Source organism: Cynoglossus semilaevis, chromosome 3 (assembly GCF_000523025.1).
Source record: "Cynoglossus semilaevis isolate Cse_v1.0 chromosome 3, Cse_v1.0, whole genome shotgun sequence".
Lineage (NCBI taxonomy): Eukaryota > Metazoa > Chordata > Actinopteri > Pleuronectiformes > Cynoglossidae > Cynoglossus > Cynoglossus semilaevis.
Genome location: NC_024309.1, coordinates 9009037 through 9033617, shown reverse-complemented (window position 1 = coordinate 9033617; position 24581 = coordinate 9009037). Strand labels below are relative to the sequence as shown.

At 41.6% G+C, this 24581-nt stretch overlaps 1 protein-coding gene across 2 annotated transcripts; it reads right to left on the bottom strand.

The window, feature by feature from the left end:
* Positions 1–403: 403 nt before the first annotated feature.
* On the bottom strand, positions 404–20521 carry pde7a (phosphodiesterase 7A). Of its 2 annotated transcripts, none has more exons than XM_008307789.3 (12): positions 19368–20521; positions 10938–10998; positions 5588–5677; positions 4847–5010; positions 4275–4338; positions 3491–3681; positions 3242–3373; positions 3072–3163; positions 2839–2983; positions 2645–2741; positions 2428–2508; positions 404–2344 (listed from the first exon to the last, which is right to left on the bottom strand). In XM_008307789.3, the coding sequence occupies exons 1-12, from the start codon at positions 19503–19505 to the stop codon at positions 2097–2099; spliced, it is 1503 nt and encodes a 500-aa protein (XP_008306011.1). In that variant the 5' UTR covers positions 19506–20521; the 3' UTR covers positions 404–2096. The 2 variants fall into 2 exon arrangements, with proteins under 2 accessions (XP_008306011.1, XP_016887206.1); XM_017031717.2 differs by having other exon boundaries at positions 5588–5674.
* Between the last annotated feature and the right edge of the window lie 4060 nt (positions 20522–24581).

Below are 24581 nucleotides of genomic sequence, written 5' to 3'. Positions count from 1 at the left end.
ACTAGGACTTTGTAGGATCACTGAAGGCAAACCGGTTCCTGTTGAGGAGCCATTAAAGGGTAAAGAAGACCCTCAAGTCGTCAAACACCTGACAGACTTGGACAGAGATGTTCCTCCGCAGTCGTCAAACACCTGACAGACTTGGACTTGGACAGAGATGTTCCTCCGTCTTCCAAGAGACTTTCTACCTGCAGGAGAAATCAAAATGGTTAATTCAACCACAGAACATCACTGAATGAAATAACTTAAAAATTATACATTTACCATGTTCAGATGTTCAGATGTTTAGTAGGCAGCTCCACACGCACGGGTTCCTCGTTCTTACTATGCACAGATAGAAATGACCTGAAAAGTCAAAGGGACATTTGCCGACACTGCACACACTTGGACGGCCTGGAGGTGGAACATTTGTCAACAACAGGGTTTTATTATTCAAATTGGAACTGCAACAGGCATGTATCAAAAATGTCAATACAGCAAAGCTCTTACAAAATCTGGCTCGACACTTAAGTCTTCCCAAAAATGGCTGTCGCAACAAATTGTAAACAGTTTTATCAACAGTCTTACAGCACTTACAGCGAAATACAAATCAGCTAAAGTAAGAAAAGCACCTGTTATCGTTCAAAAGGTTTCAACACAAACACAAACTTGTGCCACTGTACAGAATCAGAGTTGACAAACCAAACGCAAAGAAATGGAATGTTCCGAGTCACTCGAGCATTTTGTTTCAGTACAAAATGAAATTATAATAGAATAATAATAATAATAATCATTGAATAAAGGAGAGCTGGAGTTGTTCCTCACAACAAAAAGGCCAAGGGATGGGACAGTGCATTCAAGGACAAGCACACCATGCACTTGATGGGAACAGGAGTTGGTTTGGTCACTTAGCATAGTTTGTGCATAGTTATAAGGCATCAGTCGAGCAGTCCTTTAGGTTGCATGTGGCTGTGAGAGACATTCTGTGGAGGAAAAGTTTCCTTCAGTAGATCCTAGCCTGAAAAAAGGACAAACAAACAAAGGATACACACGTCGCCCTCAGTCTACTCCTCTCTCTCTCTTTTTTTTCCTCTCTACCTCTATGTCTTCACAAAAAACTGGAAAACCCTGAGCGAGTTGAGTTGGGTCGAGTTCCAGTTGAAATACAAGTTCAGCCAGCACTGAAACGTTCAGAAAGACTCAACAGAAAAGGGCAAACTTTCTCAGGATGTTCTGGGAGACAGCTTGAAGGTGGAGCTGCGACTCCACCTGCAGCACCACCGCCACGACCGCCACGACCGTCTGGGAGCGCTTTTCAGCAGAGGTGGAGTGACTTATGGCATCGGGTGGGTTTGAGTAGGATTCTGCTCATGGCTTCAACAGTGGGATGACAGTTCACACCAGTGGTTCTTCACGTCTGTGTTTCGAAAGGCAAAACCGTCGAGCCGTGGGATTCTCTTCAGTTCCAGGAGAAGAAAGGACGATCAGGAGATGCGTAAACAGTCTTCAGAGAGGCAGCAAAAGGACTGGGCTTGTCACATTTGTTTTTCTTTCTTTTTTTTTTCTTCTTTTTTATACATGAGGAAGAATTTTTCAACACAAATGCAACATGGCATTACTAGAAAAGTCTGAGGAGGGTCTCGTGTCTGAATACTCCAGTTGTCTCAGTCGACTCAGTTCAGATCGTTTTTTTTTTATCTTTGTTTTCAAATGGCACTTCAAAAATACCAGCAAGTGTTTTTCTCCACTTCTTATACTGCTTTCCCCCTAAGGTTCACCAACAAAGGAAGTGTTGTGTTCAGTCAGTAATGCCAAACCTACAGTGGACAAATAAATAAAACAAAGAAAATAACAGGGAAAAAAATACAGCAGTAGCCAAATGAGGTATCTATGTATTGCTCTATGCCAAAAAAAGAAGAATTTAAACTTAAATAAATTAAATAAAATCAGTGGTTTATCGAGATGGGAGGCAAAAAGCAACGAACAAAACCAGGAGTTAGGACCAGGCGCAGCAGTGGCACGGGTACAAGGCCACTGAATGACCCAGTTCCCAGTGTGTGGTGAGGGCTTAAGGCGGGGGTCGGGGACTGTAGGAGGTCGAGGGCACGTGAGGAGCGTCAGGATTCTGTGTTTCCCTGAGGTATTTCTTTGGAGCTGCTTTCTCCTGCGGTTGTAGCTGCGCCACCGGCCGTCTCTGCGTCTGTGCCGGGTTCCCCCTCCTCAGAGGTGAGGGCTTGTTCCTGCTGCAGGCCGCCCCAGGTGGCTTTGTTCAGTCCCATGTGGCCCAGCATGGTCTGAGAAAGACGGGTGTCGGAGAAACGAGCCCACTCTGCAAACAGCGGCTCGGCCACGTACGTCATGAAGCCTGAGGAGGGAGAAGAGACAGCAGACGAAAATTTAATGGTAAATATAATTACAGCAAACAAACACGCGGTGACGGTCACAGACCTATTTGGATGTTTCCAACTGTATTAGTCTCTCTGTTGCAAAGTGGACTGACGTCAAGTTTGTGCTTCTTCTCTATGTCACCTAAAGAAAAACACAACAAGAAATACAAAATGTAAGACATCAGGTGTGAGTAGTTAAAGGAACACATTTTAGAAAATGTCAATTTTTCTTCTTTCTTTTGGCATTTGCACATTCTGAAAAGTTTACGGCGGAGAACCTTGCTGGAAGAACTCCTCTGTCACTCGTTCACTCCACTGTTTGCTCAGCTCCCAGGGTCTGCAGGGGTTACAGATGTCTGCGCACTTCAGAGCCATCTGCAGGCGCGGGTAAAAACAACAGTTGGATCAAAGGTTTGTTATTGTTGTGAAGATGAAGAGGCTGCAGCTAACAGAGCAGAGGAGATGAATCAACCTGCAGGATGAAGTGTCTGTGGCCGGCTTTACTTAAGCACAGGTTCTCCTGGTCCAGGTGCACGCGAAACCTGGTCAAATACTCATTCTGCCTGCTGATGTCTGTGGCCAAGATTAAGGAGCCCAGGTCCCTCTCCATGTTCAAGCTGTGGGGCGGGGGGCACACTGTGATCAGCAGTTTCTTAGCAGAATTGTTTCATCATTGAACTAAATGCTAATCCTTGTCCAACATACCTGTCCTCAGGAGGCAGGTGTGAGAACAGTCCTGTCTCTCTGAGGAGGCCTACCACTGATTTCCAGTGATGATTTTCCAGAACTGAGGAATTCTGTCAAGTTCAAGGAGAGACATTGAAAACGTGACTCCATTCATTCAGAGAAGAGGAGTGAGTGTAATGAGGTCCTACCCTATACAGTGAAGCTAGGTAGTGGTCAGTCTTGATGAGAAAAGGCTGATTGACCCCTGGGTGGTCCAAGTCATGGGTGACGGCTGCTATCAGTCCCAGAAGAATGTCGTAGGAGGTCAGAGAATTTGCTAGCTGCAGACATGACATTAACAGTTTAACGACTGAATACTGAAGTAAAGCTGATCTTTTTTAAAGGAGCTCAACATTTCAAAACAACAACAACTGTCCCTGCAGCAGCAGCAGCAGCACCTTGGGTTCCCGCAGGTAGCAATACATGGCCTGTGTGACATCTGCCGCATGAACAGCGTTGTGGTAGGGATTGTCACTGTGGTAGTCCTCCTGGACCATGACTAGGAACCTCCAGAGTTTGACTATATCCAGCTGGAAGAGCTCCACCAGCCCGTACTGCTTCAGCAGGTGGAAGGTCAACAGACCATTACCTGAATTAAAAAAAAAGAAAAGATGCAGCCAGATCACAAAGGGATTTTCACTGTAACGTTGTGTTCACACAGTCAAATTCCAGGAGTTCTTTTTACACTTCACAGGTTGATGCACTGACTCTCTGTCAGTACGTTTCATTAGCTCAGCTGTTTGAGATTCACCTTCAACATGTCACAACAGGTACAGAGCAGAACTGCAGTCTTCTGTAACTGAGGATCATTCTGATCTTTTAACACTGCTGTACCAGCAGCAAAGTTACTACTTTTACCATTTATTATGCCACTGCTCAAGGTGAACAGTGTGAAAACTAAACACTCGTCGTCATCACTGTTTCCTTTGTAGCAGCACTGAGAGAAAAAAAAACTCAAGTCATGTGTTCTTTAAAATAAAATACACCTAAACACAGTGTTTGTCTGTTTCCAAAATGTAGTTCAAACAGTTTTTGTGTTTATTTAAGCGACAATTATGACCGGCCAGCAGATGGCACTACTCACTGCACTTCTAACGTCAAGCTGAACAGACAAAGGCTTCTCCATTCACCTCTTTGTTAAAGCAATCAGACGAATATTTTTCAATGATTATTTTTACCTACCATTAGTCAATCTGTCAAAGAGGAAAATATCAAAATTCCAGTTTCCGACTTTTTCCAGCATGCACTAGAGAAAGGGAAGAGAGAGAAACACAGTTAGTTCACATGGCTTTTACCCTGTTCATCTGAGCCATTCATAAAAACCTGCTATGGAATTGTCAGCTTTTCACTCTTACTTTTCCATTGTTAAGTACTTTTACAAATTGGTCCCAAAAAAAATCCCTGTTTCTTGAACAAACATTTCTACAGTTTTTGGTCTGGTTCACTTTTGCTGAAGAAATGCCTCCTTTCACAGCCTAACATGCAAAGGTCGTTAAAATCTTCTTCGTTGAGTTTTTTAGGTGAACCCAATTGAAAAGAAAATATCTGGCTTTCACAGTGAGGTTACGACAAGCTATCAAACTACTATTCCCCAAGTGTCAGTGGAATCCCAGTATGAATGGAAGTCTACGGTGAACTCTGTTGTACTTTCACTGGATATTTAACCTCAGAACATTACTGAAGAGTTTTCTACAGTCCCAGGTCTTCTTCAAAAGGAATTGAAGTTGTTTATAAGACAGCTGCAGGTTCCATACTTGGGCCTGTCCAGTGTAGTCTTCATCGAGGATGTGCAGGGGGATCTGCTGGGGGATTCCTCTCAGCAGACGGGAGGAGTGGAGATACCTCTGGAAACTGAGCAGCCTGTGGACCCTCCGTTCGGGAGCAGAGCTGGCCGACTCTGAGCTGCAGCCCAACCGTGCTGCGTGCACACACACACAAACAAACAAACAAGAAAAAAAATATGTTTCACAAATGAGGAAGGTCACAATTTCCAGATTGTGTTTGTTGTAGAAGCTCATTAGGCTCCGAGAGTCACTGGGGTCGCACAAACCCGGGTGGGGATCTGACACCAGCGCAGCGATATACAAACAGTCGCTGCTGACACAGCCGCCCACTCGTGGCCCTGTCGTCTGGTCGTCACAGCAGACATGCTTTGTGCTGTCTCGTGATCTGTTTGAATAAACCATGGCTGCCATATGGCATCACACCGGCATGGGGTGTGAATCCCAACACAGTTACACTTTATTGTACGCAATGTATATTTAAAAGAGGCGTGTGTGACTGTAAAGTTGGCTTACTTTGTCACACCTATTTAGAAAGCTTTCATAAGACAAGGTTCACACTGAGACACGCCTCGGTCAATAGGTGATAAGCTGAACAAAAGCAAAGCACAAACATCGGCCAATCTTTTGTCTGTACAGCAGCAGTAGTTTGGTCAAACTTCAAAGGGTCAAACTCATCAGCTGACGGTCACACAACAAAAGATTTGTACTCACTGTGAAGGTTTCGGAAGTCGATGCACAGGTAAGGATGGGAGACTCTTCGTTCCGGTTCAAATCCAACCTGACTTCTCACTCTCACATCTCCTAGAAGAAATCGGCACTTATTTCCTCAAGATCCAAGCTGCTTTAAAAGTGTGTGTGTGTTTGTGTGAGAATGTGTCTGGGCCAAGAAGTATTTAATATCACTCTTTTGGGAATATTAACTAATATTTATTTCTGCTTTGGTGCACCAAGGATGGGTTTTACCACAGAAGAAAAAGAACATGTTCGCAATAACACAAGCGACCGTGCTGTCATTTTTAGGCTCAGGTGGCAAGAAAACATAACATTTTATTATTCTAAGCAACTGCTAATGACTATGTATAAATGTCAAAACCATACTACTGTGAATGTGACAGCATTCATTTGCCATTCTAACAAAGCAGCAGCTACAGGTTAAAGTACTGTATGTTCTTAATGTGCTACAGCGTGAGCAGCAGCAAATGCTGACATGTGAAAGAACAACTTTAATTACTGTGAATCTCAGGTTACTGTGTAAAAACCCATGTCCTAGAAGATGTTGTTCTGTTATATAGACAGCGTTCTCTAGAACACACATCTGCTGCCCACAGCACATCTAGAACCTTATTCTAAAGGCTGCAGGAACAAAATGTTCTTTGTTCTAAAGCAAGTTCAACTGCAACACAAAGACACTTGTGATAATACAAAACAATGTCTGCCAACAAACACTAACTAAACAAGTAAACATTACACACTGGACCTTAAAACAAGTGTCTGGTTCTTCTACATCCAGACAATAAACAGGGCTGAGAAAAAAATAAATAAAACAAAGTGAGGAATTATGAGATCTGATCTGAGTCACGTGTCAAGAGGAACAAATTGTTCTTCAGCTAATGGCACTCACATTACTGGTTGGAGAAAAAAACAACAAGTGAGCCCTTAATTGTGTTAAGTAGTTGCTGTATGAATCTTCTAATGGAAGCAATGACGTCAAACCCTGTGTTGCTGAAGATCAGACCTGCACAGTAATCACCAAACGCTCTGGCGTGTTCTTCATCCTGTCGCGTCCGCTCAGCCATGTGAAAACAAGATGTCAGAATCCGACGAAAGACTGGATTTGTCTTTGCAGCAGAGGCGAGCAGACCTGATGACCTGGAGCCGAGTGTTGCTCTAACACCGAGCCTTCAGGTCTTCGGCTGGTGGACATCGCACCTGACACTGAATTCCCGATTACCCCTCCTCTGTCGGTTACCTCTTGGTCATGTTTCCACGTCGGTATGCCGTGCCCTTTTTACCTCAAACACTCTGCTTTGTGTTGGATCACATTTATTCTGGCCTTTGTTTTTACCAAGGAACACCTCGTTCTCGTTGTTCTGTCATGGACACCAAGTATCGTGTAGCCAAGCACTGCAATTTGGACTTTGTGGCTTCATCCTGTTGATTCAGCTTTTTCGTCTCTAACAGGTCACCCAATCAAACTGTAAATGTATGAACAGAATGTGTGCAATCAATGGTACGGTCCATTGTCCTCATCTGTTATCCATTAACAAAGATAATAGCATCATCAAAGAGCTGTGGTTATTTTGAAAGATAATTTTAAATGCAGTTATTTTTTCTAACTAAGAATAGTTTGAAAAAATATCAAAATATTTAAATTAGATGTAACCAACTAAAGTTAAAATGTTGCAGTCACACTATGTCACAGTTTTCTTGCTCCAGCCTTTACACTGTCCTTCAGTTACTCATCTTATTAGCCACTAGACATAGTTCTGGTCAGCTCTGAACCTCATTTGTTCCACATTAGTTTAGAGGACAAATTCAGCGCTTGATTGGTCTGGTTCATGTCTACGTCCATCATCTCCCAGATGTTAGAGCTAGGGTAGAAACCACTGCTGAATGTGCAAGACCATAAGCCCTGAGGTAAAACTGGTTCACACACCAGTTTTGCTCTGCCACTATATCAAGAACTAGTCTTTATCAACCGAGCCTGAGTCCATGGGTGATGTAGCTCCATGGTCACATTAGACAACATCTTCTCTCCATTCTTTTTTCAACGTGACAAAGCCAATGGCTCATTCTGATCAAATAACAAATAAAGTCTTTCCAGGCCTGTAGTACGTGTTTGACTGGCTCCAGGTCTGTGTCCTGTTAAGTACAGTATGTTTAACACATCATGAGAGGAGAATCAGTCAACAAACACAACTGACACAAAGCAGCAAAAGTCCAATTATTCTCAGTCCCCAAATTCACAAAAAAAAAGCAAACGTTTTTGGACTGTGTGGCAGGTTTTTGTTTAAAAAATAGAATTCTTTTGGCCAATAAAAACACAGGAAGTAGTTTAAATGATGAAGAAAGAAAAGACAGACAGAGATAATCATTTTTTTTCATTACCAAAAAATACAACATTTCTGGAAATAGGCTTTGGATTAAAATCTACATCTGTGACACCATCCACGTGCAAACTATTACAGCTGCTCTGTGAGGCATCGTCTGAGTGAGTAAACTGCTGACAAAGTTAAACAGAAGAAACGTTTCGTCGCCTTTAATGTGGCTTTTATCCTTCAATTAATCCTTTGGTGATTGGACATCAGGTTTATTCCCTTTTCTGAGTCACTGAGACACTGTTTGTAGCCAAGGCTTTAAATGTTTCAACACTGTTTTAATTATGCACAGGTACACCACACTGACGTTTGAGTTTTGAGTTACAACTGACTGCTCAACAAATCCAACAAAGATCAGAAAAATGACGTAATGATAATATTGTATTTACCAAGTACACAGAACAAAGTCTGTGAAGGTTCCCAGTCATCTACGTCATTTTATCCAAAGCAGTTCAGAAACAGGCAACTTGACCTGACTTAGTCAGGTCAAGTTGCCCCCGTCTAAACAAAAGACAATGATATAGTTGAGAATTTGTCTTTCTTTTTTTCTTTACTTACGTCAATCCTTTGAGAAAGCTAAGTGGTGCTGTTTTGAAGGACTTTACTCACCTCTTTCTAAACTCCTAATTTTCCTCTTTATCATTCTTGTGTCTGTAATATTGACTGCTCAGTGACTCAACATATAAAGTGCGTATGTACACAGTACATTATTTCATCTATACAGGACAAACTGCTAGGCTGAGCTGGTGAAAGTACTTGTCCATGTTCTGCTCGACACTGATGTGGTAAAACCCAACATTTGGAACACAGGCTCAAACAAGCCAAAGACAGGACTATTAAAATACTGTTTGACCTTCGTCTGGTGCACAGTGTCTGTATAGCGAGCATAGTCATAGTCATACACAAACACACACTCCCACGGCCCCGGAAAAGAAAATTGAATGGACTGACAGCTGGGCATGCAATGTCATGTCAGGACAGTCTGCTCTGCTGTTAGTACTCAGGGCCACTCACAGTGATCTATAGTCCTTCTATGACTGTTTTATTAGTCAGGCAGTGGAAGAGCGACAGACCAGACCTGCTCTGTGGACCAACGTCAGTGAGCAGTGAGAGCCAGAGTCGGGGGCCGAGATGGGGCTATAACACTGATGCAGTGAAAGGCTAGTGTGTCATTCCAGGCAACAGTAAGGCAGTACATGGCAGCCTACTGACCCACGGTGTCAAACGGTGCAATGCTACGTTTCCATACGTTTGTCACTTTCGATGGCATCACATGTGCATTAGAGTTAAAACAGAATCAAAGCAGTCACACCAGTGTGTTCCTCCGACCACCGTGTTACTTACTTGCACACAGCTGTTTGAATACTACACAAGCTCCTATCAAGATATCAAAAACTAAGAATTACAATCAGAGGTTTGTAATGATGTAAAGGGTTTTTTTGTGTTTGTGAGCATGAACAAGGAGGGATGCATCCAAAACAGAGTCTTTACATAAAAAAAACTGATTCATTCATTCAGTCACCTACAGATGCATGTGCCACAGATCAGTATGTGTATATATAATATGTGTGTGTGTGTGTGTGTGTGAGCGCTCTCATGTGATTAGCGTGTTTCAGGAGTCACTGGGTCCATGCTTCCCCTGCGGTGCATTAGTGCTGGTACTCTGCGGTGGATGTAGGTCATGTCATTATAACCGATGAGGTAAAAGCCTGGTGTCTCGCTATTTGAGAGCACATCAGCATTAACTCGGTGGACTGAACCCTGGCCCGGTGTAAACACCAGTCTGCTTCGGCGTGCGCCTCCTCACGTATGAGATGGCCACCATTACATTAAGCCTAGTAAAAATGATTATGAAGCTTAAGCTTCCTCATTCAGTTGGATGTACCAACCGTGCCATTGACAAGACAAGACACAGGACAGAGAAATATATGTGTCTATCTGGCTAAGCTATGATGTCAAATTTACCACAATTTATATTTTATAAAGAAAGGTTTGTAAATTTAATAAACGATAAAATATTACAAGCTAAATACATTTAACTTAAATTTAAAACTCGACTGAAAATAAAACTATTGACTAAATTGGGACGAGACTACAGTAGAATTTAGTCAAAAACAAAAAGACAGACTAACTCAATATTGCCTATGTAAACCAACAGTGTGCATTAAAGTCCAGTCACTGAACTTCGCAGCTGCCACATGGACAGAAAAAAAAAAAAAAAAAGGCTGTGAGCAACTCTATCTCCCTCTTTGTTACTGCTCAACCTTCAGTCAGCAGCAGTGGATCTATTCATTAGTGTGGTAAAGGTTGCATGTGGAGGCACAAGTGGAAGTTGTCGTCGAGTGTCAGGAGTGCAGCCCGTCTCTAATCCCACCATTATCTGAAATCACTTTATTGATTAGAAAGCCAAGTCCGACCGAGCCGCTGCCTGGATGCACCTGCCTTTGTCGGCCTCACAGAACTACTGCATGAACTCACTGTTCTTTAACACAAATTCAACTTCTAATGATGAATGATGTGTCCTGCTCTAAAGATTCAAAGGTAACCTATAGTGTCTTTATAAAAAGAGGATTTTGGTGGTGTTATCCTGCCAACTGTATGAACTACAGAGCAGACAAAAAAAGAAGTCAAAAGAAGTGTGATTTTTGTTGCACTGTACTTGTAATAATATTGTCAGTGATGTTCATGACTGTCCGTGTCAGGTTGTTTTTTAACTGCTAATTATCCATAATAACTGTTAACTGTTGCAATCTGGCAAACAACAAAGCAATTTGTTAGAATCAACCTTTGGTCTATGTCCAAAGGTTGACCAGGAACGTTTTAGAGAAACACAAAAGTGTCCTTCCTTGTATTTCACTTTGATTATGAGATTAAATGTATTGTGGCCCAAACGTGAATGGGACTAAACTAGTGCATGTGTGTGTGTTTGTGTATGGGCGTGTTATGAGTGGTGAAGGACTTACCTAGCATGCGAATGTACAGTGCTGTCTGGTCAGAGCTGTCATAAGAGATGGCCCCACGTCTCTAAAACAAACACCAAGAGCAAAGATTAATTATCACACTTTATTGAGGTACTGCAATTATATTTTAATATCAACTTAATAACTCCTGCCTCATATCAAACCAACACACACTGAGCAAAGAAAACACAGAGCACGGAGCACGCACTTCCATCCACAGAGATGTGCTATTTTTGCGCGGCTGTGTGTACATAAACTGCTCCAGCTGATAAACATGTTCCACGTCCATACTATCAGACTGATGTGGCAGTTGCACTGCTGCTATCAGTCATGTGAGAAACAGCCATGCCCCATGGACTCACATAGACAAGCAGGCCTAACGTTTAAAAAAGAAACTATTTCAAAATGATTCCACTCATTCCAAAGATTCCACTTCTAGTTCTCTTTCATCGGTGTCCTGTATATTGGAAGCTGGATACACTTCAAATGTAGTTTAAATGCACTTCCTTCCAAGATCAACATAATGATGTAAACTCAAGCAGCTGCACCACAGGCATACTTCTTCTCAAGAGTACCTACAGGAAGTGGGCTATTGACCATCTGTGAACTGTTTACTCATTGAGAAATCAACAACCAGTGGACATTTCTTCAGAATTTCACCATAACACTCCACAATGTTTGTCTCATCAATCTCTGAGATGTGATCTGCAGATGAGGTTTTCCATATAAATCAAAAATGACATTGTTTAAAAAGTGAAGAAGTGTTTTGAAGCAGGTGAATGTGTTGACGTGAGGGTAGGACAGCGCAACAATAGTCCTCTACAAAAAGGGAGCGCTGCAGAAAATGTTTTAATGTAAAATGCAATCACACTTACTGGTAAGTTAGAAATATTGCAGAATAAAAAACTACAATCACTCATATAAAAAAATAAACATTTACAGCAATTAATATGAATTATATATGAGGCAAACATTGACGACCAGCTGTGGTTAGAAATAGAAAAACAACATGTCACGGTTACGTGCCAAGTGTGTTGCTGGTTCAACCTTTGTTTGTTATTGTTATATAAGGTTTAATTGAAGGGCTGCAAATCAGCTCAGGGTTCGGACACTGTCATTAAGTTGTTAATGTATTATTTACTGACAGCCAGTGATGATATTTACCAAACCAATTTTGTCCAGGCTTTAAATGGTTAAAAGTCATTTTCAGTGGATGACGTTAAAGCAAAAAAAAAAAAAAATTACCTTATTGCTTTTTCACTTAGTCACAGTCTTACAGCACATGGGAGCTGTAGTAGCAGAGTCAGTGCCACAGTGGTAGTTGTAGCCAGTAAGAACTGTGGTTACTGCATATTTGCTATGTCAACACACAACTGCTCCGGGTTACACTAAGTTGTTGGCTCACCTCTCCGTGCACTCCACATATCCTGGACTCCCTCCAGATCAACTCTCCGTCTGGGGCTACCCTCATCTGCTCATTCCAGTGTTTCCCACATAATTGTCTAAAGTCTAATCTGCAGCATGAGCAAATGAGTCCAGACATATGCAGCCGGCTCGACAAACATCTGGTTTTACGAGTAGTGTCCTGTTTTCTGAGAAATACTCTACACACCTGACACAGGGGTATACACGGCTGAAGTCTGGTCGTCAAGAGTACAAGAGTAGTCAGAGGCCATTTGTGAGATTTTATTTTCCCATACGTCTCGTTATGACATCAAGACAGGTTGAATTCTATCGACTTGTTTGCTTTGAGTTATGAAACACTTAATGTTTGATTAGTGTCTGGCTGCATACAAAGAGACAGAATGGACGGATAGCTTATAATTAACATTGGCCATCGCCACACCCAGTCAACCAGCAGGGGTCCTCCCTGAAGGAGGCCAAATGTTATCCAAAAGGTTATCCAAAGTTAAAACATGGAACATGAAAATAATCTGTCTTTGATAAAGACAGAGTGTAAACCAGCAGAGTGATTTATAATGTGCAGTTATGTGATTGATGACAACAATCAACTGTTCCAACCAAAACAGAAATGAACAAGTGTGGATACTCATTATCTCACATCAATAGGATTACTTCAAATCTCTCTATGTATGCGCGCACACACATACAGACACAGAAGTACAGACAAAACACACACCGGGCTCCGTCTGTCCTTGTCTGAGCCCATGACAGCTGCCAATCCAAAGACAATATTTTACGACTAGCAAACAGTTTGACTCAGGAAGGTTAATCTGCAAAACGGTATTTTAGTGTCAATAGACCTCTTTGTTTACACACACAGCACCAGGTTAGTGTGAGCATTACAAAGAGAGAGAGTGTGTGTGTGTGTGATGATATCAGCTGTGTGAGACCGGTATACTTCTGGCTTCTGGCAATGCAAGTGTGACCAGCACAAACAAACATTTTTACCACAGCAGCCAGGGACAAATACATGAAATACTAACACACACACACACACACACACACACACACACACACACACACACACACACACCTATAACTAAGCAGACACTGGTTAGAACTAGGGATCTAACGCTTCATGAATTGATTAAAAATTGATAAAAATTTCCATCGTTTGAAATTTAAAAAATGAATTACGCATTAAGGCATAAGGAGTCGAGCTGAAAAAAAAAGTCAGTGATCATACCATGAGACTACACACTCTAGTACAGTGGGTGGTACAGTAGGTTGTGCTATCCTATTAAAACATGAGGTCAGGCCCCTGCGAAGCCTAAGTGACATTCAGGTGTTGAAATACAACGTGGGAAGAACATCTTCCACAGACAAAAACTGTGTTTTACGGTGTTTCCGTAAAGACAGGAACTCTCTGCAGTGAATATTTTTTATATTCTTTTGTTGTTTAATATACTCACAGTTACGAGGTAAATAAGACCAGACCTGTTTTACTCTTAATAAGAGGAGTAAAATAATAGTTACAGTTTATGAGATACACAAGACCGTTTCAGTTAGTTTGTATGTGGAGTATTTGGTATGTGGAACTAATTACATTTTTGTTAAAATTGTGATAAATTCGTATTGTGAACATAGAATTGTGAATCGTTTTGTATGGTATCCTGAGTTGAGTGTATTGTTACATCCCTAGTTGGAACTAAAGGGACCAGCCTTCAACATAGATCCACAGTTTGTGAGCAACACCAGGAGTGAAGTCATTTCACATGTAGCAGTCAGAGATCAAGTCAAAGTCTCTTTTCTTTTGGGGGGTTACTAACACTACTACCCTAACAACCTGCTCATTGTGCTCCCTTCAGTTCCTCATGAGCTTGTTTACATTTGGCTCTGGCTCTTATCTCAGCTTAGTCTCGCCGCCTCAGGTCATGCCACTCGGGTTTCTGAGGTTGAGAGGTCATATGATGTCAAAACTTTTCACCCTGTGACAAACTCCAGGCCTTCTTCCACAACTGACCTACTCCCTCACAACTAGCCTCGTAGAAATGACTAATCATCATAAAAGGTGTGTTAAATATTGGCTTTTAGTTCCCATCAATGTTTGCTCTGAACAAACAGAATCATTGACTCGGTCTGTGTCAAAATAGACAGGCTGAGCAAAGACAACTCATTTTCATAACAGCACAATGGTTCTATCCAAACATACTTTCTTGTCACGGTGGCATTGCGACTGTTCCCAAAACTGTCCAACACTATTTCAGTAGTATGCAGAAGTCCAGGGGAGGATAAAGCATTTTCATACTTACTTTCATCCACCAACGACACAAAACCTGCTTCTATACTGTCATTTGGTTTTTAAATTCTCAAACACAGGGCTCGTGCGTCAGCAACAGGCAAGCAAATGAGGAAGCCGGCACTTTTTTTATGAACTGACATATCAGAAACAAAACACACACATACGCACGCACACACACCACACTCATGTAAATTCCTCAGATAAAAGCAGTAGGGCTCAGCATGCTTTCATAAACTGAAAGCTTCCTTCTGAGTTATAACCTCTTGTAGCTCAGTGTGCTGTGTGGGACGGCGCATTCCAGTCAGTGAGTGTTAAAACCATAGACGTGGACAGGCTTAAATTGAGTGTGTCTGTGCATGTGTATTTGTTCACCAGCCGTTGCATACACAAAGCCCTGGATGGAGTCTACCTGTTCCCTAAGTGTTTTATGAGAAGGCTCTCCACTGTGATACACTCCAGCTGCAGTCAGTGTTGTGAGAGAGGGGCCGCTGGTTTAAAGGCAGAGGCCTGGGGTGAAATGGCCTAATGTCTTAGTTGGCAGATGACAGGACAGAGTCGCTGCCAAAGACCAAAACAGCCTGCCTGTCAAGCTGTAATAAATAAACAACATTTTAAAAATATATTTTTACTCTAAATCCTAAATCATCAGAAAATCATGTGAGCATTTTTTGCCAGGGAAAGCCTTCCACCTTTTTCTTTTTTTAAAGGGTTTTTTTTTTTTTTTTGAGACACTCAAGCAAAACAATGGCGTGAATATTTGGGGAGAGGGACTGTTTGATACTGTACTCTCAGAGGCCGTCTACTCAGCTGAGGAATTTCATTAATTTCAAACATCATTCCTAGGCTCTAATTGCTTCTTTCAGGTAGGTTAATGTCCTTCTCCTGGAAGCCTTATCCTTCTGTGAAGGGCAAACAAATTCCAGGTTTCCACTGAATCTGCGGTTGATTATTTGGGTTTAAAATAAGTAATGCTGGTAAATAACTCCTCAATCCCTGCATGGAATTGTTTCTACAGAAAATATGAATATATACAGGCGCAGCTGCTGGCCCCCGACATTGTCTCCCTTACTGTGTTGATATGTGAAGCGTTATTTTCATGGTTGATTGCGTCTGACGCTGCTGCACAAAAACAGAATGGTCATGTGATAAGAGGGGGCCCATGCAAAGAGGGAGAGAAACGGGCAGAAAAATTGACTATGTGTATGTTTAACAGAAGACAGGATGTTAAGCTTCGCTTCGTTGTGTTTACAAAATTTTACGCATCCCCACTTAATAACAAACAGCACCACTGCTTTCCCACTGGGTGACTGCAAATTCTAGGAAAACCTAGCCATTGGCCTTGTGAGGGTTAAAGTTTTTTAAGAAAACGTTGTGAAACTCCAGAGTCTGAACAGCTCCTTCAGCATTCTTACCACATCCTGCATCGACGTCAATCCGTTTGCAGTGCTCAGAGAAGGGAGAAAAAAAACCTTATCGGTTGAGTTAAAATCAACAAAGTGACACCCTGAGAAAGATGCACTCTAGTGTGTGCCTTATCAGACTGCATAGAAACATCCATAGAGTGTGCAAAATTGGTGACACTATCACTCACTCTTACGCACAACCCTATCAGCATCTCCTGGGCCTGAAAGATTGACAAAGAGTCAATACCGGGTCAGTAGCCAATGTAAGCATGATGGTATCACGGAGTGATATGATGGACTGACATGACAGCACACCAACGCTTTCTGGACCAGCCTTTCCTCTCACTATCACCAAAAGCCATGTGACGACTGAAGGTGCATCAATATCTTGCATCTGTTTATTGACACTTGTGGAGTTTTATTTTTATTTTCTAAAACTGATGCTTTAGAACCACACATAAGGAGATTGAATCTCCAAACAAATATGCCAATTCATGAATCAATACTAATTCACTAAATAAATGTTGCAACCAATTAAAAATGAGATATTTGGGAGGGTATGTTGTTGTGTTTCTGAAGTTCATTTTGTTCCTGTTGTCCTCTCTTTACTTCATAAAAACCAAAATGCTGCCACTTGTCAGTTTATAACAGAGGTCTTGGGCTGTGGCTGTCCTCTCTAAAACAAAGGGGGGGTTGTCAGGATGAATCATAACATGCAAAATACATTTAAATTTACTGCCACCATCAGGTAGGCAGCATATCAACAAGAACCCAATAATGTGCTGTGAAAAAACAATGAAAGCATCAAAAAAAAAGTTGAAAGGACCTAATGTTTTTCATGCCATTGCTGTCTTCCACGCCTCTTCAAGAGAATATTTTAAACCCATGAGCATTCCACAAACACAGAACAGAGTGACATATTCTTCTATGACTGTCACGTTTTAGGCCCCACTGCTTCATCTGCTGTTTACGAGAGGAAATGGCTTCATCAGAGACAGGTGGGGGGCTGGGCCGTAGAGGGGAAAGAAGGAAAGTAAAGAAAGGGGCCGATTGTGAGTGACCAGAACAAGATAGTCAGAGAGAGGACCATAACAAGTGAGACTTTGGCCATCTGCGAGTCTGGCATCTGGCCAAACCACTGCCCACAGAGCCCAGGCACATGCCGAACTGCCTCTTTCTGTGATGGTAGTCCGGCCCTGCTCCCACAAACAACAGGCTTGTGGAACCGCACACAAAAACACAGCAGCCACCGAGGACAAATGCACCCTTATGGTCATAAATAGGGCTGGAAACACAATATTTGCAGAAGTGTAATTGCCCTGTGACAAAAGCTGAGTGACAAGTGCCGCATGCCCGCGTGCGTGCTCGACCATGTTCTCCTGATGTGCAGGACAAATAAAATGACGACTGTCAACGTCAGCAAGACATCATGCAGAGTTTGTTGTCAAGACTTTGGCTTTTTTTTAAGCTTAGGTTAAAATTGCCAGGAGAAAGACTTACGATTCATCAAAATTTTACTGAACAACCAAATATAAACTCTGACCTATATGAAACATCACAATAAGAATCTAAGTAAGATTAAAACATTTTTAAAAAGTATCATAAGTTCCTTCAAAGGTATACTTTTAAGATATGCATATATCATATATCAAAATGTAGCTGATTTATCAAGATTGATGATTTTTGCACCATTTTGTCCAGCCCTTGGTGTGTGACAAGACCTATCTATTGTGCCTGAGCAACCGTGAGCACCACTGCCCATGAAAAACATGCCATCCTGCCCTATGAATCACCCGTGATATTGTGACAGGTTCAAAGCAGATACACATGACTAGGTATCTGGGACATGGTCCAGCACAAAGCACTAATGGACAGCCCATTGAAAGAGACTATGCACATGGTTGAGGACTGTGACTTTGTACCATCTGATGCTGCAGGAATCTTTGTTCAACGCCACAACATGACTCCAAAAAATGGCTACAATCCAAGTCCTTTTGTGCAAAACTGCCAAAGCTCTGGTTGGGATGTTATTCTGTTTAAATAAAGTTCAACGCTACAAGGGTAGGATTAGGACATTGTGTACACAACATTTGTCCTGAAACAAGTTAACAGGATCCAAACAGAGCTCATGTAACAAGTACTGGATTTAGACCTGGTTAAATACAGCAGTGGTACATTGTTTTGTTGGGCTATTGTACTTTAAAGTCCCATGTTAGCTTACTACATTAAACTTCTGGACTCAACAAACTGCATCTGTACTGTAGGTAATAAAAAAAAAGGTACAATGTACAAGATTGTGGCTCCTGTAAAGCAAGGCCTTTGACCATAGTATACATGCGTAGTTTGGTTACTTTCTAACCATTAAACACAAGACAGTGTAGCATAAGCTCATCAAAACATATTGGCATAAATTGAATATCCAGATTCACACAGAATAAAGATTAAAATTCAAAAGTTCCTAATGGGATTAAAAAAAAACAGCACTAAACACAGATGAGTTTTTTGTTTCTTGTCTATTTTCGTAATTTTATTTGATTCTTCAACTACAATAAGTCCAGGAATGTTGCCGTTCCTTCATCACATGTCCTCTCTTGTCCAGCGTTTCCACCATTGTTCCAGCAGGGCAAAATGTGAACACTGTTGTTTTAGTAATGTTACATCAAGAAGCTCATCTGGATCGTTTCCAATTCAGTTAGTCACCTATCTTAATCTTAATTATAGTCTTAATTATAAAAACATTTAAAGAGTTTTCTTCATTCTTTTAAGTTGCCAATCCAACTTCTTAAAGAGTAAACTGAAAAAGCATGCAGGCTAAGTAAAGACCCATTTCAAGAGTTTAAAACTGCCAAAGCAGGAAGTTCATGTATGAATCAATGAGTCATGTTTTTGTTCTTAGATGTGACGAGGCATGCCAACACAAATACTGTTGTAGCTCATTAGTTTGACAAATTTAACAAGTTCCACAAGTGCTCCGAAAGAATGACGCTATAGCCTGAGCTCTTTTATCAGTGCACAAACTAATGCAAATTAGTTTTTAGGAAATGGACAGTGGGTCTGTGTTTTGGGTGCAGGACAAAAAAAACAGTGTGGTGCATCTTCACAAGTGATTGTTTTTACTATGTGTGTGTGCATGTGTGTACGAGATGGCCTAGATATCCGGCAACCACCTGCAAGATTCCTGTGGATTATTCATACATTTGTTAGAAATGTGCCGGTTTGAGGCCTGTGTGATTCCCACGGACAAAGTAACTGACCGTCTGGATGACATGGAAATTAGGACTGGTGATTCGATTGTATTATTATATATTATTATTATGTCCTTACCTGTGACAGCTGCCTTGGATCGGGGGACCCGAAGAGAGAGGAACTGGAACTGAAACTAATGGCTCCCCTCCGGCTGAGGACATGCTTGGGAACCGGCCTGTCTAGAGGCAAAACCGGCAGCTGATAACATACTTCCATTGAATAGTCAGGGCTTGATCCGGGTCAAAAAAATAAAAAAAATAATAATAAGAGTAATGACAAATCAATCGTTCGGGGGAAATGTACTACAAGTGCAAAGAGAAAATAGATGACTAGTGAATAAGAAACCCCCTTCAAGCAAAGGGAAAAAAAGCTCAATATTATGAAAATGTTCTACTATCAAGCTGCAAAGTGTCTGTGTTCATTATGAGCCATACAGAACTTGTCCAGATCGCCTTCATTGATGCCAAGTCTTGTCTGCCTCCTCTGGTGTCATTCTGTCAGGGGGAAATAATCATGCTGTTGTTGCATTTGCTCCTTTCCTCCTCATTCTACTCAAATCCGGGCCCACGGACGACGAGACCTTCTTGCCATTTTCTCTCTGTCTTTCTGAAAACGCTTCCTCATTTTCCAAAAACATAAAGAAACCAATGTCCGCTCATTTGCGCTTCCTGGCGTTTTTTGTGCGGCTCAGGCGTTGATCACAAACAGCCGAAATGAAGACAAAAGGCACGAAAAACTGCTTCCACCAAAGACCACCGCCAACATAATCGTGTTGTCTGTCTGCTACGGCAGCGAAGAAGGATGAAACGAGGGAGCTCCGGGATGTGAGACGGTGTCAGCCGCGGCCAGGACGCCCTTTCCCCTTCCCCCCTTCTTCTTCTCTCATTCACACTCGCACCGTTGGAGAATTATAATTAACACGTTGAGCTTTTCTGCCTTTTTGAACGAGCTGCATGATGAAGAGCCGTTGTCTAATACACCGCTGACCGTAAAGCATAGAAGTGCCTGGCTCTGAGAGAGAGGGGAACCCCGACCTTCCTCTCGTTCACGGAGATCTCTGTGGCTTGAAACAGAACGTCATGGCACCAAAGGCAAAGTTAACAACCCCCCCGAGAAAAAATATTCTTAAAAAAACGAACCTAAAGCGTATTTATATCTTACCGCTACCTACCTATCGTCCTAAACATTAGCCTACAGTGTGGTTTAAAGCGCACACACCACCTGCCAGAGATGGTGCTGTTGGAGCGAACAAAACGCCCTTGTCTTCCGCTCCACCAATGACGTGAAGACAGCTCTTGTTACCGTAATACTAATTGGACAATACTGTTGAGACATTATAAAACGACATCTGTGATTGGCTGAGCCACCAGGGCGATCCCAATACCTATATGAGCAGTCGTTTGCAGACGGCATGGACTTTCTCAAGGGTATTCCTCCACAACGGGGCTTGCCCTGCAGCGGTCCACATCATTGCCTGTGATTACCTTCCTCTCATGACTCATACTACTTGGAGCTGAGATTCACTGGGAGTTTAAAATACAGTCAAAGAAATATAAGTAAATACCAGAGCCTTAGATAAACCCGAGCAAATGCTTCTACCTGACTACATCTGCACGAGGATGATATTATAAAGTAAATCAAGACTGACTCATTTTACTACCTGAAAGCATTATTTGCACTACATTGCAATTGAACGCCAGGTTGCAATTTTCTTTATGTCATAATATATGAATTGCCTCATGCTGCAGGTGGTTCATTCAAACAATGATACAATAAAATCTTACAGCATTAAGCAAAAAGAAAAAAAAGCTCCATAGTTTTATTGTGTCATACCTAGGGGCTAGGGGAAACAACAGGTTTACTTTGGCAATTGTCAAACCCGGTGCCAACAGAGGCATAGTCACACTCACACCCTATTTCCAAGAGTCTGACTGTAGTTACCCCACAGTCATACACCCACAAAGTCATCTTCCCCTGGGCTGCTACGGCAACACAAAACACAAGACAAAACAACAAATGTGCCCATATACTGCAGCAGAGGTAAAAGTCCAAATGAAACACACAAATTGGAAAGGGATATATAGTTATAGTTATTTGCATGATGAAAGTATATGTACAGTATATATGTACATGTATATATACTGTTATATATGTACAGTATATATGTATATACTGCAAAACAATTCAACCAGTTAATCAGTTGATATCGTTCAGTTGAACTCCTGCAGTCTATAGTCAGATGCAAACAACAAAAAATGCTAAAAAGGTGTCATCAGTGTTCAAACTGTACATAGAATGCAGCCATCCACCCTGGTATTTTTGGTATTTTGAGACAATACACACTATGCAAGGTACGTTACTGCACATTACACCACAAACATTCACAAGAACAACAACAAAAAAAGACAGAAAGACTGTGGACATTTTCTGGAGGTTAAGAGAATAAAAAAAGTACTTGCAGCTGTAAAACCTGTCTGTCGTGAAAAAAACAACAACAACATATACACATGCCTATTGGAATGAAATGATTGATGTACATCCATTAAGAGCTACAATGGCTGCCTTGTTGACCATTCTGTAAAAGTAAAACCAAGATCATGTTTTGCATTTAAACAGGAAGCTATGGTGTTGGTATGACCAGAGCAGTATTTTCACTGAGTGCAGTGTAATCCCAGTGAATAAAGGCTGGCTTTGGTCAAAATGTTATATTTTGTTGTAGAATTTGTCTGTCAGGACAACTTAAAGAAATGTCCTCTCCCTCAGCTGTCTTGTCAGGGGCCACACTACCACAGAAAAAGGCTAACTGAGTAATATTAAAATACCAATGCCAACTTCAGGTCACTGTGGGTGGTAGTTGCTAACCTGATAACATCCTGTTTTGAGGTACAACAGATAAACCAACAAAAATGTGTCAACAGCTATTTTTTGTACTTCATAAGAACTATAGAAGGCCATTCCAATCCAGATACACTTTCAATGGTTCATAAAAAACCACCAAGCAGGAAGGTGGACATCTTTTAAATGGACACGAGTGAGTCAAATATTGCAAAATTCATCATTTCCTGTTGTATGTTTATAAACAGGAAAGTATTGTTGTATTTAAATTACATCACAAAGTGTAGACAAAGAATGCTAACGGGAAAAAAACCCTCTTGTTAATTACCCTGCTCAGAGGTAATAAAACCACCGCACATGTCGTAACTTGACTATTAAACATATTTGCTTCAAATAAATGACATAGACCGTCGACCACATGTGGATGGCAATATTCTCCCATTCACAGTTTACAAACCAGTTGTTGCCAGACAACTCTGAAACTGCTTGAACTTGTATGTGACCACGTCAATGATACGTCACTTGCCTGGACTGTTTGTTGACTATTCATACTTAACCCTCTAAGTGCACACCAGGGAGAACAATTTGAGAGACTTTTCTAACAATTAATTTCCTTCTCAGGCATTTTTTCTTTGTCTACCTTCACACTGCTTGCAAATGAGCCTACACTATGAGCAGACACGCCTTTATACAGTGCTACGTCAGATGTGTTTACCTACGTATTCTAACGCAAGCCTCCAGGGCTGCATACTGAACCGGCTGATTCCCCCTGCGGTCACAGGTACTGTTTCAGCTGTAGGCCCCTGGTGCTTCAGTCCTCCTGACTCCTACGTTGCTGATTGCTCTCAGGAGACTCTACCTGCCACGGTCTCCCTAATTGATTTACCGGTTACCTCTTAATGACACTGAAAACAAATGGAGGTATTGTATATTGTCTTACTGCAGCACTTATGATGCTCCGGGGCAAACAGACCCTATAGGTGCATAGGTAAACACACATGCAACACAGCTCATTAACATGCTCACGCAAACGTCTGTTTTCTGATGAGTTGACTCTTTGTGTCACCATAGTACATTCTTCTTCTACTACCTCTTCTGTATTTATCTGGAGTATACTATAAAATCTATTATAATCTAATGTGTATGTACTGGAATGAACATTTTTATACTGCTGTCTATATGCCAGAAACACATGCACTAAAGACGCAAAGGAATGACATGTGTCTGCAGAGCCACCTTGTGGTGAAATGAAGGTCCGCTGAAGAAGGTAAAAAAAAAACCCCAACAGTAAAATGATAAGATTTAAAACGCTTGATGAAGTGTCAGCGTGGTAATTTCATTAAAAATATCCTAAGGTATGTATTTGTGCTTCGAATCAAATACTGAGGGTAGACTTCGGGGATTACGCGTATATGTTTCTGTTTTGAAATGCTAGCGAGAGACCAAAACTCTTTGGTGGTTTCAAACAAACCTGGCACGCGGTTGTGTTCGCACTTACACTTGGAAGAAACTTCTCTGTTCTTGGACACAAGCAACGAAAAGGGGAGAAAAAGTGTGTGAGAAGTGTTGTGAGTCCTGGACTGCACCGATGTGTGATGCTTTCATTTGTTATGTATGTGTTACTGAAGTGATAGATCTCACTTTTATCCACATTATTCATACAGCACTTACTGAGAACAGTATGAATCATATCGACTCAAAGCACTGGCATCAACCCCAAGTGCAACGCAAGAGCACCACGTGCCAAAGAGTGGATGGATGGTTAGATGGATGGATGGACCGACGGACGGACAGATGAATGGATCATTATGCGTCACTTGACACGGCGTGGCACCTTTTAACCACTAGATAGCAGTGTTTCACCGTGTAAAAGGCCGCTGGGTGTCAGGCTAGTTTGTCATGTCGGTGCAATGATTGGTGACTAATTCATGAAATATTACAGATTAATCAAATAAAAAATATAATAATGATTTCAGAAACAGCTCCCAAAGTTACATTACCACAGTTTCCGTCAGACTGAGGTCGTAGTCAACTGTTAAGTTACCAAGAGGTCATCATTTTTGACAAAACGTTTTTGTCTCTATCTCTATCTCCTCTGTTTGCTTTACACTGAAACATACTGCTTGTTGTCAAGGTACCATTTTAAATTGTACTCGGTATATCTATTAAAAAAACCTGTCTGAAGCCAGTGGCGTTCACGTCAGTGATCTCTGTTAGGTTGGGATGGTTTAAAATTGGGATATTCAAAGTCATCATGCTGCAAAAGAGGGTGTTGAACATGAGATAAATGTAAAGTGCAGTTGTCACGATGCAGCCGGTGCTGTGTTTGAAGCCAGACTGAGAGAAGCACTTGGATGCTGAGCACATCTCAGCTTCCCATGACCATGAGCTGCAGCGGTGCCTATTAAAACCCACTGACGTCTCTTTTACGTCACTGCATGGGAGAAGATCTTACAT

What these genes read in the sequence shown, in the direction of transcription:
- pde7a (XM_008307789.3), bottom strand. Translation starts at nt 19,505, where the DNA reads ATGGAAGTATGTTATCAGCTGCCGGTTTTGCCTCTAGACAGGCCGGTT. An exon ending in CGACTTCCGAAACCTTCACA is followed by an intron (nt 5,011 to 5,587) that starts GTGAGTACAAAT and finishes GTGTGCACGCAG; the next exon opens with CACGGTTGGGCTGCAGCTCA. An exon ending in ACCTAGCTTCACTGTATAGG is followed by an intron (nt 3,164 to 3,241) that starts GTAGGACCTCAT and finishes TGAACTTGACAG; the next exon opens with AATTCCTCAGTTCTGGAAAA.